This window comes from Gossypium hirsutum, chromosome A12, assembly GCF_007990345.1.
Source record: "Gossypium hirsutum isolate 1008001.06 chromosome A12, Gossypium_hirsutum_v2.1, whole genome shotgun sequence".
Taxonomy (NCBI): Eukaryota; Viridiplantae; Streptophyta; class Magnoliopsida; order Malvales; family Malvaceae; genus Gossypium; species Gossypium hirsutum.
The window spans coordinates 86,374,065-86,389,899 of record NC_053435.1 but is presented as its reverse complement, the minus strand read 5'-3'; the positions used below and the strand labels follow the sequence as shown (position 1 = coordinate 86,389,899).

Sequence of the window (15,835 nt, the reverse complement as noted above, 5' to 3'; positions counted from 1 at the left end):
TGAGATTGTACTTCCCCGACTGTTACTAAAATCCTGGTTTGTGCTATTCTGGCAATTATCTCCAGAATCAGGGGTGAAAAGGGGTTTTGTCTGTTATTTGGAAGATTGGCCCATTTTGCCTTCAACCTCGGGGCATCTGTATAGACCTCTAGACAGTCGAAACTTATCAAGGCAGAGAAACTTTCTGATAGAATGCAAGGCATCCTTGTGAAGATTGGATGCAAGATACTGGACCCTGATTATGGAGTTGCACATCCTGATTTGTTTCATTATGTATCTGATTCCACTTTTTCAGGTGTTTTGGATTCCATTTTTTGATATTGCCTCTTCAAATGGCAACATAATACAAACATTTAACTGTAACTTGACAGCTGAAGAGAAGAATGAGTTACGGGAATTTCTTCTTTATCCAAAATGGTTCTGGGAGAACTTATTAATAGTTCTAGAATAAAAAATTGCAAGAAACTGCCCATTTATAGAGTCCACACTGCAGAATCTGCTCAGAATTTTTGTTTTTTCCGACTTAGAGAATCCTCAAAAGTACTTACCACCCTTTGGCATCCCTGAGTATCTTTTGGGAGGTGAATTCATTCTTTGCTCTTCAAATAGTGAAGAAGAGATTTTGTTAAGATTTTATGAAGAGAGAATGGGGAAAGCTCGTTTTACAGGCAGCAAGTGTTAAATAGAATAAAGAAATGCATAATGAAGTTCGTGACAGTGTTATGCTTTCTGTTCTAGAAAACCTGCCGCAGTTATCTATTGAAGATACATCTCTTCGAGATTACTTGAGAAATTTGGAATTTGTGCCTACCTCTACTGGTGCACTTAAATGTCCTTCAGTGCTTTATGATCCTCGTAATGAAGAATTATATGCTTTGCTAGAAGACTCTGATAGTTTCCCATCTGGCCCTTTTCAAGAATCTGGCATCTTGGACATGCTGCAGGGTTTGGGCCTTAGGACATCTGTAACTCCTGAAACAGTCATAGAAAGTGCTCAACAAATTGAGCGAATGATGCACGAAGATCAGCACAAGGCGCATTCGAGAGGTAAAATACTTCTTTCTTATTTAGAAGTAAATGCAATGAAATGGCTTCCTAATCAAGTAAGTGATGATCAAGGAGCTGTAAACAGAATATTCTCACGAGCTGCAACTGCATTTAGGCCTCGCAACATGAGATCTGACCTGGAAAAATTTGGAGTGATCTCCGTATGATTGCTGGTGTCCAGTGTTAGTGTCTTCTCCATTTCAAGCTTTACATGGCCTGTTGTATCATCCAAGGTTGCTCCCCCAAAGATTGTAAGGTTGCAAACAGACTTGTGGCTTATTTCTGCAAGCATGCGAATACTCGATGGTGAATGTCTTCAACAGCGTTGTCCTATAACCTTGGATGGCTAACTCCACCCGGGGGGAGTGCAATTGCTGCCCAGTTACTTGAGCTTGGAAAAAACAATGAGATTGTGAATGAACAGGTGCTCCGTCAAGAGTTGGCTCTAGCAATGCCGAGGATATACTCTATATTAATGAACATGATTGGTGCTGATGAGATGGACATTGTAAAGGCTGTTTTGGAAGGGTGCCGCTGGATTTGGGTTGGCGATGGATTTGCAACTTCTGATGAGGTAGTTCTTGATGGTCCACTTCATTTGACTCCTTATATACGCGTTATACCAATGGATTTAGCAGTTTTCAAGGAGTTATTCTTGGAGCTTGGTATTCGAGAATTTTGAAGCCTTCTGATTATGCTAATATTTTAGGTAGAATGGCTGCCAGAAAAGGTTCCTCTCCACTTGATGCTGACGAAATCAGGGCAGCAATACTGATTGTTCAGCATCTTTCAGGAGTTCAGTTTCATGAAGAAGTTAAGATCTATTTACCAGATGCATCAGCGAGGCTACACCCTGCTAGTGATTTAGTTTATAATGATGCCCCTGGTTTCTCGGATCTGATGACTCCGATACCTTATTTAGTGGCAGATCTGCTGCAGTCTTGAATGCAAGGAGTACTCAGAGATTTGTTCATGGAAACATATCAAATGAGGTCGCAGAGAAGCTTGGTGTCTGCTCGCTTCGTCGAATCTTGCTTGCTGAGAGTGCTGACTCTATGAACTTGAGTTTATCTGGAGCTGCTGAAGCCTTCGGTCAGCATGAAGCCTTGACAACAAGGCTCAAACATATACTTGAAATGTATGCAGATGGTCCTGGAATTCTCTTTGAGCTGGTTCAAAACGCTGAGGATTCAGGAGCTTCTGAAGTGACCTTCCTTTTGGATAAAACTCAATATGGAACATCTTCTATTCTCTCTCCTGAAATGGCCGACTGGCAAGGCCCTGCCCTTTATTGTTTTAATGATTCTGTATTTAGTCCACAAGATTTATATGCAATATCTCGTATTGGTCAGGAAAGCAAACTTGAAAAGCCTTTTGCAATTGGAAGATTTGGACTGGGCTTTAATTGTGTTTATCATTTCACAGACATTCCCACATTTGTTTCTGGGGAAAACATCGTAATGTTTGATCCTCATGCTAGTAATTTGCCAGGGATCTCTCCATCCCATCCTGGACTGAGAATAAAATTTGTAGGGCGAAAGGTTTTAGAACAGTTCCCTGATCAATTTTCTCCATTTTTATATTTTGGCTGTGACTTACAGCAATTTTTTCCAGGCACTCTTTTCCGTTTCCCTCTTAGAAGTTCTAGTGTTGCATCACGAAGCCAGATTAAAAAAGAAGGATATTCCCCTGACGATGTTATGTCTCTATTTTCTTCTTTCTCTGCTGTTGTTTCGGATGCTCTACTTTTTCTTCGTAATGTGAAGTCTATCTCCATTTTTGTGAAGGAGGGAGCTGGTCATGAAATGCAGCTTATGCATCGTGTGCAGAGAAACTGCATTAGTGAGCCACAAATGCATTCTGATGCTTTGCATCAAACGTTTGGCCTTATTGATGCAAAACGACACGGTGGAATGGATAAAGACCAACTGTTGAAGAAATTGAGCAAGTGTATAGATAGAGAGTTGCCACATAAATGTCAGAAGATTGTGGTGACCGAACAGAATTCATCTGGTGTTGTGTCACATTGTTGGATAACTGTTGAATGTTTAGGCAGTGGACGAGCTAAAACCAACCATTCAGTAGCTGATGACAAGATTCATAAATCAATTCCCTGGGCTTGTGTTGCTGCACATATACAGTCTGTCAAGGTGGATGCAGAAATATGTGATGTCTTTAGCCGGGAAAACACTTGTGCTGGTGATATTTTTCAACTTTCTATGGCTTCCGTTCAAGATAGGAAGAACATTGAGGGGCGTGCCTTTTGCTTTTTGCCATTGCCAATCAGCACTGGTCTTCCAACTCACATTAATGCATATTTTGAGTTGTCATCGAATCGTAGGGATATCTGGTTTGGTAATGACATGGCTGGCGGTGGGAAAAAACGGTCAGACTGGAATATTTACCTGCTTGAAGATGTTGTTGCTCCTGCATATGGGCAATTGCTTGAGAAAATTGCTTCACTGGTTGGTCCGTCTGAGTTCTTCTTTTCTTTTTGGCCAACAACAGGAGGATTGGAGCCATGGGCATCTGTGGTACGGAAACTTTATAGTTTTATTGCCGAGTTCGGTCTTCGTGTATTGTACACAAAAGCTAGAGGGGGACAGTGGATTTCAACAAAACAAACTATTTTTCCTGATTTTACCTTCCATAAAGCTCACGAGCTGGTTGAAGCATTATGTGACGCAGGTCTACCTGTTGCAAAAGTTCCCAAACCAGTAGTAGAGCGATTCATAGATGTCTGTCCATCATTACATTATCTAACACCTCAGTTTTTAAGATCTCGGTTATCTAGGAGAAAACGTGGTTTGAAGGACAGGAATGCAGTGATCTTGACCCTTGAATATTGCTTGCTTGACTTAAAAATTCCTGTTCAAGCTGATTGTTTGTTTGGTTTACCTTTGTTACCTCTCGCGGATGAGTCTGTTACAACATTTGAGAAGAATGGAGCTGGTGAAAGAATCTATATAGCAAGGGGGATGAGTATGGTCTTCTCAAGGATTTACTTCCGCAACAATTGGTTTATTGTGAACTTTTGGAAGTGGTTCATAGCAAGCTATGTGATATGGCCCAAAGTGAGCAATCAAATCTTTCTTTTCTATCATGCCATTTGCTTGAGAAGCTGTTTTTGAAATTACTTCCAGCTGATTGGCAACTTGCAAAAAATGTAAGCTGGGTTCCTGGTCATGAAGGACACCCAAGTTTGGAATGGATAAAGTTGCTGTGGAGCTATTTGAATTCATGTTGTGATGATCTCTCAATATTTTTCAAGTGGCCTATACTGCCAGTTGAAGATAATTATCTCTTGCAACTAGTTAAAAGTTCCAATGTGATTAAAATGATGGATGGAGTGAGAACATGTCTACTTTGTTGCTAAAAGTTGGTTGTTTATTTTTAAGGCAAGACATGGGAATACAACATCCACAGCTAGAACTTTTTGTCCAGTCTCCAACAGCAAGTGGAATACTAAATGCATTTCTAGCAGTGGCCGGAAATGGAAAAATGGAGAGCATTGAGGGGCTTTTCGCTGATGCATCAGAAGGGGAGCTGCATGAACTTCGTAGTTATATTCTGCAGTCAAAGTGGTTCCATGAAGAGCAGATGACAGACCTGCATATTGACATCATTAAGCATATTCCTATGTTTGAGTCATATAGAAGTAGAAAACTAGTCAGCCTAAAAAAGCCTGTTAAATGGCTCAAACCCAATGGCATCCGCGAGGATATGCTAAATGATGATTTTGTGCGTGCAGAATCTGAAAGAGAAAGAATCATCCTTACAAGGTATTTGGATGTTACAGAGCCATCAAAGGTGGAATTCTATAAAAGTTATGTTCTTAATCACATGTCAGAATTCCTTTCACAGCAGGGAGCTTTTCCTGCCATTTTACATGATGTGAAGATGCTAGTTGAGGAAGACATCTCCATCAGATCTGCGCTGTCTACGACACCTTTTGTTCTAGCAGCAAATGGTTCTTGGCAACCTCCATCCAGGTTGATACATTTAAATTTCTTATTTGTTTCCAATTAATATCTTTAATTTTCTTATCTGCTGCAAGTTTGCAAGGTTAGCTTTAGGCCAAATAATTTGCAATGTTACCGTAGTTTACTTCCACCTAGTCACTTAAAAAGGCTTTTGTTTCTGCAAGAAACCCATATGTGCAATGATTTGTTTTTTTTTAGCATCACTTGAAGAATTCCCTGTTATCAATTTCTCTCTGTGATGTTCTTTGCAGGCTTTATGATCCCCGAGTCCCTGAGCTACAAAAGTTGCTCTGTAAAGATGTTTTCTTTCCTTCTGAGAAGTTCTCAGATCCTGAAACTTTAGACACTTTAGTCAGCCTTGGACTTAGAAGGACTTTGGGTTTCATTGGTTTTCTTGATTGTGCTAGATCTATTTCCACGCTGCATGAATCTGGGGACCCAGAAGCAGCAACTTATGGTAAGAAGTTGCTTCTCTATATAGATGCTCTTGCATGTAAGCTTTCATCTGTGAGAGAAGGTGATGCACAGAAGGCCATCTCGAACAAGCTTCCTGAAAATTATCCTGCATCAGAAGGCAATGGCAGTGAGATGCCAGGTGACCTAATTGATCTGAATAGTGATGTTGTATGTGGTGATGCAGTTTCTGTTGACTTCCCTAAAAGGGACATTTGTAAGGATGATATAGACATTGAAAATGTTATGGGCAACTCGATGGATGATATGCCTGAAGAAGATTTTTGGTCTGAAATGAAAACCATTGCTTGGTGCCCAGTTTGTGTTAATCCCCCTTTTCAAGGACTCCCATGGTTGAAACCTACTAGCCATCTAGTATCCTCGAGCACTGTGAGACCTAAATCACAGATGTGGATGGTGTCCTCAACTATGCATATTCTTGATGGTCAGTGTGACTCATTATACATACAACAAAGACTTGGTTGGATGGATCAGCTGAACATAAATGTTCTTTCCACACAATTAATAGAGCTGTCTAAGTCCTACTGCAATCTGAAGTCACATTCTTTGGTGGAGCCTGATTTTGATGCTGCAATGCAGCAAGGCATCCCAATGCTTTACTCTAAATTGCAAGAACATATTGGTACTGATGATTTTATGGTGCTGAAATATTCTTTGGATGGTGTTTCCTGGGTTTGGATTGGAGATGATTTTGTTTCTCCAAATGCACTTGCATTTGATTCTCCTGTGAAATTTACTCCTTATTTGTATGTTGTCCCATCTGAGTTAGCAGAATTTAGAGACTTACTCTTGGAATTAGGTGTCAGGCTCAGTTTTGATATTTGGGACTACTTCCATGTTCTACAACGCCTACAGAATGATTTGAAGGGGCTTTCTTTGTCAGCTGATCAATTTGGTTTTGTCAACTGTGTCCTTGAAGCCATTGCTGACTGTTCATCAGACAAACCCTTTTTTGAGGCTTCTAATTCTCCTTTGCTAATTCCAGATTCATGTGGTGTTTTGGTGTCTGCTGGGGAGCTGGTGTATAATGATGCACCATGGATTGAAAATAGTGACCTGGTTGGCAAACGTTTTATACATCCAAGTATCAACAATGACTTAGCAAATAGGTTGGGTGTAAAATCGCTCCGCTGTCTCTCTTTGGTAAGCGAAGATATGACTAAAGATCTCCCGTGCATGGAGTTTGCAAGAATCAGTGAACTTCTGTCTCTTTATGGCAACAATGAATTTTTGTTGTTTGACCTACTTGAGTTGGCAGATTGCTGTAAAGCTAAGAATCTGCACCTAATATTTGACAAGAGGGAGCATCCTCGCCAGTCTTTGCTGCAGCACAACTTAGGTAATGAATGTGTGATACCTCTTAATTTTTCTAAGTTTGTTTTTGAATATGTGATATGGGACTTTTTTCCTCAATATGATGGAATTTGCCTTTAGATGTTTCTTTTGTCACACTACTCAGAATTGGTACATTAGGCTATGGTAGATTTTTGTGTGGTTGCAAGTGTTGCATGGATCATTGAACCCACAGGTTAAAATGAAAATTAATTTATAACATGCTTGGAAGGAGCTATGGCGCTGCAAACTTGTCTCTACAAAGTCATTTACTTCTGAAATGGTAGGTGCAACTTTTTCTACTGGAAGTAATGATTATCTTCTCCTTCAGTGAGTTTTTCGTATTCTGTATTTTGTAGTTCATTTTTTGTAACAACCTGCCCAGCTTTGTCTTTGCTTGGCAACCGAATGGTATTCTGAATATTGTTTTACTTTACGAGCGCAGTTGAATTTCAAGGGCCTGCCTTGGTAGCTATTCTGGAAGGGGCCAGCTTGAACAGAGAGGAGATAAGTGGTCTTCAGCTGATTCCTCCATGGAGACTTCGTGCTAATACTCTAAACTATGGTTTGGGATTGCTAAGCTGTTACTTCATTTGTGATCTCCTGTCTATCATCTCTGGTGGCTATTTCTATATGTTCGATCCTCGTGGTGTAGCACTTTCTGCATCGTCAAGCCAGGCTCCGGCAGCAAAAATGTTTTCTTTGATTGGTAACTTTGTTCTTCCTTTCCTATTAATTTTCTACCTTGTCACGCTTATACTTGATTTGGTATGTCTTTGCTATCAGAAAATAGAAATCATTTGATTTATGTTTTGACTACCATATGTCATTCATTATCGAGAAAGAACAATTTAGTTGTAAGCACAGTATGTTATTTGGATGAAGATTTATGGGCTAATTATTTCATAATGATGGGGTTAGCCTTAATGATGACCCTTGCCTTATTCCATTTTCCCTCCTTTCTTTGACTGCAGTCTCTCCCCGAGATTTGGATGCCGTCTGAGATTTTACCATTTTATCTTTGTCCATCTGTGCAAGCAGTTTGAAATGCAAACTTCTGATTTGCAGGTACCAGTTTGTCTGAAAGATTTCGTGATCAGTTTATTCCGATGCTAATTGATCAAAAGATGCCATGGTCATCATCGGACTCTACAATCATTCGCATGCCTCTATCGCCAGAATGCTTGAAAGATGGACTTGAATTGGGATTGAATAGAGTAAATAAAATAATTGACAGATTTTTGGAGCAGGCATCAAGGATTCTTATTTCCTTAAAGTCAGTTTTGCAGGTAAAGTTTCTTTGTCTTTGTATTCCATTTTTCAACTAAAGCAATGGACATTTCTATCCAAGGATTGTACTTTCCTTGTTCATTTTGTTTATTCATGGAGTTGATGGCCTGAGAAGCCCAATCAGGAGTTTCAAAGCACTCGAGCTGTTCTTTGCTTGGGCAGTAGTTACTTGGCCACGTGCCACTGCATCATTCCAGTCTATCTATTTAGTATGATTTTTTTATTTGTTTTATGTTAGGGAAGAAATAAGGAATTATGTGATAATTTACCTGCTTGTACCATTTTCTTTTAAAGCATTAATTATCATCTAAATTCAAACATCCAGGTGTCATTTTCAACATGGGAGGAAGGAAGTACACAGCTTTGTCAGGATTATGCTGTTTTTATTGATCCATCATCAGCTATATTGAGGAATCCATTTTCTGAAAAAAAGTGGAGGAAATTTCAAATATCCAGGTTATTTAGCAGCTCAAATGCTGCTGTTAAATTGCATGTGATTGATGTGAACTTATTCCAAAAAGGAACTAGATTTGTGGATAGATGGCTCGTTGTGCTCAGCCTGGGATCTGGGCAGACCAGAAACATGGCCCTTGATAGGTATGCTGAAGGGTTTTATTCTCTGATTAGTGAATGGCATGCAACACCTGCTTCCCCTTCTTCCCCAAACTTTGTTGACTACTTTAAATCCATATAAATATGTTGTGCTCTATTTGTTGGTTTGCAATAGTTCAAAATGTTTTCTCTTGATTCAAAATAAGAGAAGTTGGCATTTTCTCTACATGCATCCTCTTTTTCTTTGCCTCTTCTCCCTAAGAAATATCAGCAGTGTTCTTGATGTTCTTTAACAGTCATCATTTTTGTTCTTAGGCGCTATTTGGCCTACAATTTGACACCAGTTGCTGGAGTTGCTGCTCATATATCCCGCAATGGCCATCCAACTAATGGTCATCATACAAGCTCCATAATGACTCCTCTTCCTCTTTCTGGTGTTGTAACGTTGCCAGTCACTGTTCTTGGATGTTTCCTTGTGCGCCACAACGGTGGTCGCTATCTCTTTAAATACCAAAATAGTGAAGGATTTTATGAGGTGCAGCCTGATGCTGGAGACCAGTTGATTGAAGCTTGGAACAGAGAACTTATGTCCTGTGTTTGTGATTCCTATATAGAATTGGTAGTGGAAATGCAGAAATTAAGGAGAGATCCTTCAACTTCTAGTATTGATTCAAGTTCCAGTCAGGCGGTTGCTTTGTCTTTGAAGGCTTATGGAGATCAGATTTATTCCTTTTGGCCAAGGTCTAATGGTTATGTACCGAGTGATGGAGCTGATGATGATAGTAAAGTATCGTCAGCTGAAGTGCTTAAAGCTGATTGGGAATGCCTGGTGGAACAGGTTATAAGGCCTTTCTACACCCGGCTGGTTGACCTACCGGTTTGGCAGCTGTACTCAGGAAATTTAGTCAAGGCTGATGAAGGTATGTTTCTCTCCCAGCCTGGCAATGGGGTCGGTGGTAATTTGCTTCCTGCTACTGTTTGTAGCTTTGTGAAGGAACATTATCAGGTGTTTTCAGTTCCGTGGGAGTTGGTGAATGAAATCCATTCTGTGGGAATTACAGTTCGAGAAATTAAACCTAAAATGGTCCGTGAACTTTTGAAGGCGCCATCAACTTCTATTGTTCTTCGATCTGTTGATACTTTTGTAGATGTTCTCGAGTACTGCTTGTCTGACATTAAATTCCCAGCATCATCAAATTCTCATGGAGATGATATTTTAGTAGATCCCTTTAACCCAAATGCTTTTATTAGAGTCACCAATGAAGTGGGTATTGGACTGGACTCCGTATCAGTGTCTAATGCGCGAACTTATCAAGGCTCCTCTCAGAATGCAGCCATTTCAGGTGATGCACTTGAAATGGTAACAAATTTGGGGAAGGCTTTATTTGATTTTGGCCGGGGTGTTGTTGAGGATATTGGTAGGGCTGGAACCTTGGGTCAGAGGGATGATGGAGCTGGTAGCAGTAACAGCAGGAATGGTAATGGAGACCTGAGACTTTTATCGATAGCCAATGAGGTCAAGCGCTTACCATGTCCAACTGCTACAAATCATTTAGCACGCTTGGGGGTGACTGAACTTTGGTTAGGAAACAAGGAGCATCAGATGTTGATGAGGCCATTAGCAGCTAAATTTGTCCACTCAAAGGTGTTGGATAGGTCCATTTTCGAAGATATTTTTTCAAAAAATGCCATTCAAACAGCACTTAAACTAAAGAGTTTCTCATTTCACTTAATGGCTACTCATATGAGATTGCTTTTTCATGATAACTGGGTCAATCATGTTATGGAATCAAACTTGGCTCCCTGGTTTTCCTGGGAGAATATGTCAGGGTCTGGTGGTGAAGGTGGTCCTTCCCCTGAATGGGTAAGAACCTTTTGGAAAAGCTTTGGTCAATCGTCAGACGACCTTTCTCTCTTTTCTGATTGGCCTTTAATTCCTGCATATCTTGGTAGGCCAATTTTATGTCGTGTAAGGGACTGCCATCTGGTCTTCATTCCACCTCCAACAGATCCAATATCTGGGAATGGTGTCATGGATGCAGCTGCAACACAACATGATCTAACTGGAGTTTCTGTCGATCAAACTTCTGAATCTGATTCAATTCAACGGTACATTTCAGCTTTTGAAATATCTAAAAGTCGTTACCCCTGGTTGGTATCATTGTTGAATCAATGCCATATCCCTGTTTTTGATTTTGCTTTCATGGATTGTGCTATCTCTTGCAACTTGCTTCCTGCATCCAGCCAATCATTAGGGCAAGTTATTGCCTCCAAGCTTGTCGCAACTAAACGTGCTGGCTTTTTCCCTGAACTCACATTGTTTTCTGCTGCTGATCGAGATGAACTTCTTAATCTTTTTGCTCTTGATTTCTCTAATAATGGGCCCAGATATGGAAGAGATGAACTTGAAGTGTTGTGCTCATTGCCCATCTACAGAACAGTTTTGGGTTCTTTCACAGGTTTAAACAACCAAGAACATTGTATGATCTCGTCAAATTCATTCCTTAAACCATGCAATGAGCACTGTCTGTCGTATTCAACAGATTCAATTGAATGTTCTCTACTTCATGCTCTTGGGATCCCTCAGTTGCATGATCAACAAATTCTGGTGAGGTTTGGTCTGCCTCGTTTTGAAGAAAAACCTCAGAATGAACGAGAAGATATACTGATTTATCTTTATACGAATTGGCAAGATCTCCAAGCTGATTCTTCTGTAGTTGAAGCTCTAAGGGAAACTAGTTTTGTTAGGAATGCTGATGAATTTTCATCTGATGTATACAAGCCTAAGGACTTGTTTGATCCTGGGGATGCTTTACTAGCATCAGTATTTTCAGGTGAGAGGAAGAAATTTCCAGGTGAAAGGTTTAGTACAGAAGGGTGGCTCCGTATTCTACGGAAAGTAGGCCTTCGAACTGCTACAGAAGCTGATGTGATACTTGAATGTGCTAAAAGGATTGAGTTTCTTGGAAGTGAGTGCATGAAGTCTACTGGGGATTTTGATGATTTTGAGACAGATATGACCCGCTGTCGTGGTGAAGTCTCTATGGAAGTGTGGACTTTGGCTGGGTCTGTTATTGAAGCTGTGCTCACAAACTTTGCTGTCCTTTATGGAAATAACTTCTGTAATCTACTAGGAGATATTTCTTGTGTACCAGCTGAACTAGGCCTGCCAAATGTGGGTGTGAAAAGAGTTCTTGCTTCCTATGGTGAAGCTATTCTATTGAAGGACTGGCCTCTGGCTTGGAGCTGTGCTCCTATTCTCTCTAGGCAAAATGTTATTCCTCCTGAATATTCATGGGGAGCACTGCACTTGAGGAGTCCTCCGTCCTTTGCTACAGTACTAAAACATCTACAGGTATGAAACTTCACCTTTGCCTTCTTTTTATTCAACAGAGCTTTATGTCTAAACACACAACTAACAAGAATTTGACAGATTATCGGGAAAAATGGTGGTGAAGACACTCTTGCTCACTGGCCTACTGCATCAGGCATGATGACCATAGATGATGCTACTTATGAAGTTTTGAAATATTTGGATAAAATATGGGGCTCCCTCTCTTCTTCAGGTTGCTATGTTCCTCTGCTGTCAACTATCTCTAGAATGGAATGGGTTTACAGCAACTCTTCAAATTTCTTTAGTTTCTTTGAGAGCATCACTGTATTTATATTTTACTATAGCTATTTGGTTCGTACTTTCATACTAGTTCAATTATACTGACAAGTTCATTGAATCTTGGTTTATGTAAGTTTACCTTTTGCACATCACAGTTGTGGAATTATATGGTTAGAAGACTAAAGCAACGGAAGTTTGGCTTATGCAGATATAGCAAAGCTGCAAGGAGTGGCATTTCTGCCTGCTGCAAATGGAACACGCCTGGTGCCAGCTAACTCTCTTTTTGCACGTTTGACCATTAATTTGGCTCCATTTTCTTTTGAGCTTCCTTCTCTCTATCTTCCTTTCATGAAGATTCTTAAGGATTTGGGACTTCAGGACATGCTATCAGTTGCTTCTGCAAAAGAGCTTCTGTTAAATCTACAGAAAGCATGTGGATATCAGCGTTTAAATCCAAATGAACTCCGTGCTGTGATGGAAATTCTATATTTTGTCTGTGATGGAACTGTTGAGGCAAATATGCTTGATAGGCTTGACTGGAAATCAGATGCTGTATTACCAGATGATGGTTGCAGACTCGTTCATGCAAAGACTTGCATATACATTGATTCATATGGCTCTAGGTTTGTTAAGCATATTGACACTTCTAGGTTAAGATTTGTTCACCCGAATATTCCTGAGAGAATATGCAAAGTCTTAGGCATCAAAAAGCTATCTGAAGTTGTCACAGAGGTATTTTGGTCTTGTTCTGTTGAACGTTTTAGTGATTTTTTCATAGTCTCGTACAATGAAAAATATTAGAGCATCTGTGTTAATTTATATGCTTGTGTTTGCAGAAACTTGATAATGAAGGCAATTTAGAGACTTTGGATGGTATTGGCTCCATCCCATTAGATATTATCAGAGAGAAGCTGTTAAGCAGATCCTTTCAGGGTGCTGTGTGGACTCTTGTAAATAGGATAGCTGGTTATCTTCCAGGAATTAACAATATGGATTTGGGAACTATACATAGTTCTCTGGAATCTATTGCAGACAAGTTGCAGTTTGTTAAGTGCCTTCATACCCGTTTCTGGCTCCTATCAAGATCTCAAGATATTACCTTTGTATCTAAGGATTCTGTAATTCCAGAGTGGGAGAATGAATCTAGACATCGGACTCTTTACTTCGTTAACAAGTCTAAAGGCTGTATTTTGGTTGCTGAGCCTCCCACTTATATCTCTGTTCTTGATGTTGTTGCAACTGTTGTAAGCCAGGTTTTAGGATCCCCCATTCCATTGCCTATAGGATCTTTGTTTTCATGTCCTGAAGGATCTGAGGCTGCAATTATTGATATTCTGAAACTTCATTCTGACAAGAGAGAAGAAATTGAAACCACTAGTAACAATTTGATCGGCAAAGAGATAATGCCTCAAGATGCTCTTCAAGTGCAGCTTCACCCATTGAGGCCATTTTATAGGGGAGAAATAGTGGCTTGGCGGACTCAAGATGGAGAGAAGTTGAAATATGGTAGAGTTCCAGAGGATGTCAGACCTTCAGCAGGCCAAGCCCTCTATAGATTCAAGGTAGAAACAGTGCCAGGAAAGACTGAGTCTCTTCTTTCTTCTCAGGTTTTCTCATTTAGAAGTGTATCGATGGAAAACAGTGCCTCCTCAGCAGTCTTGCCTGAGGATAATCCTGTTATAACTGACAACAGGACTCACAATGAGATGCCAGAAAGTTCTGAACGAGGCAGAACTAAATCTTCTCAGGTTTGGATCTCTGTGTTGCTACCTTCTGTGCTTTTATTAGTTTGCGCTTGTGATGCTTGAAATATGATAATAACTGTTGCTTAATCCAATTACAAAAAGCCATTTGGATTCTGTATTCGTATTCTCTCTTAAGTCGCTTTGGTAATATCCCAGCTCCTTCAGAATACTGAACTTGAGCACTCCTGCCCAAGGAGTTGCCAGGTAGTTTATAAACTTTTCGATGGAGTGGTTCAGGTGGCTAATAGTTTATATACATGTGTTTGAAAGGGGGGCGGGGGGGAGGTGCATTTGAGTTGTGGCAACTTAGCGGCAGCCTCTTTGCTTCTTGTAACCATTTTTTTTTTTTTTTTAAATCCATCTAGGGAAAGAAAAGGAGAGTAATTTAGATAAAATGCTACAATTTGGAACTTAAATTTATTTAGATATCTCTGTGCTATATCCAAATTTATTCAAATAATTCTGGCATCATATGGGATTTAAGCAAATTGTATCCTTGTTCCATGGCAATCATTAGTGGTAATGGACTTTACTGTTCTCTTTTATTGTATAGCAGCAACTAATCAGATTTTGTTTATCTTCAATGCAGCCTATTAAAGAGCTCCAGTATGGTCGAGTGTCGGCTGCAGAACTGGTTCAGGCGGTTAATGAGATGCTGTCTGCAGCTGGAATCAACATGGATGTGGAGAAGCAGTCACTACTGCAGCAAACTATAACCCTTCAAGAACAATTAAAAGAATCACGAACAGCACTTCTGCTTGAACAGGTTCAATTTTTTCTATGTTAAAGTGGTTTTGCAAATTCCAGCATCATAATTTGTATTTTAAAACTCCATGTATCTTATCACATCCACACCTTGTAAGGTATTGCTTGTTTTGGTCCGTTGAGTCTCATGGTTGTCAGTCTGAACATTTCAGAGTTGAACTTTAGCACACAGTCGATGTAGGGATTTATGGTTCCTGTTTAGGATCATGGTCTATAGCTAATGGTGCTTGAGTGGTGGTATTAGAAGATGAGTATTTAATGTTGCCGCCAAATTTGCAGGAAAAGCTTGATGTAGCTGTAAAGGAAGCTGATACAGCAAAAGCAGCATGGCTTTGCCGGGTTTGTTTGAGCAATGAAGTTGATATGACGATAGCTCCTTGTGGCCATGTGCTTTGTCGTAGATGCTCATCTGCAGTTTCACGATGTCCATTCTGTCGGCTCGAGGTCAAAAAAACGATCAGAATTTACCGGCCATGATGATCTCAAAGTGCTTTAAGAAGTTATATGGGATTTATGTCCTCAAGTCTTATAAATACAAAAATGCCGGGTATAGTTTCTTCACCCTCTGATATCTAAGGCAATAATGAGGTTGGTTCAGAAACACAGCTGCAAAATCTCAGTTGTGACATTTATTAGGGGATTTGATCCACTGAATATGTTGTATGATTTGTGTAATGCTTCTTGTGTAAATATTAACAAAAATACAAACTAGTCGAGTTGAAATTTTAAATGTGAATACTTGCGTTAATGTATATCAATCATCTTGATTCTTTGGTCAAACCTGATTCACTGCACTGTTTATATGTGTTGATAAAATATTAATAAAAAATATTTTTATGTTAATATTTATTTTTTATAATTAAACTTGAATTTAAATGATTTTTATTATTAAAAATTGAATTTGACTTGGTCAATCTTTTATCCAAGCTAATCCCAAAAACTCTATTTCAGCTACTTTTAAGTTCATGAACTGTAAAATAGTTTTTCGCAGCAGAGCTCACGCAAATTCATCTTTTAGCATTTATTTCTCTATA

The 15,835-nt window shown here is 39.6% G+C and overlaps 1 protein-coding gene across 1 annotated transcript in view; it reads left to right on the top strand.

Annotated features, from left to right (window-relative positions):
- Positions 1–15,581, top strand: part of LOC121211427 (sacsin-like) — a 16,153-nt gene extending 572 nt beyond the window's left edge. Inside the window, 25 exon segments of the mRNA XM_041084191.1 lie at positions 66–140; positions 143–312; positions 314–416; positions 419–507; positions 509–647; positions 650–691; positions 694–1,185; positions 1,188–1,211; positions 1,214–1,255; positions 1,258–1,359; positions 1,362–1,724; positions 1,727–1,924; positions 1,927–4,026; positions 4,029–4,382; positions 4,385–5,039; positions 5,282–6,843; positions 7,282–7,545; positions 7,905–8,125; positions 8,452–8,723; positions 8,994–12,033; positions 12,112–12,244; positions 12,500–13,023; positions 13,128–14,039; positions 14,626–14,802; positions 15,081–15,581. Coding sequence (XP_040940125.1) covers positions 66–140; positions 143–312; positions 314–416; positions 419–507; positions 509–647; positions 650–691; positions 694–1,185; positions 1,188–1,211; positions 1,214–1,255; positions 1,258–1,359; positions 1,362–1,724; positions 1,727–1,924; positions 1,927–4,026; positions 4,029–4,382; positions 4,385–5,039; positions 5,282–6,843; positions 7,282–7,545; positions 7,905–8,125; positions 8,452–8,723; positions 8,994–12,033; positions 12,112–12,244; positions 12,500–13,023; positions 13,128–14,039; positions 14,626–14,802; positions 15,081–15,278 — 12,251 coding nt within the window. The 3' untranslated portion in view covers positions 15,279–15,581.
- Positions 15,582–15,835: the final 254 nt, after the last annotated feature.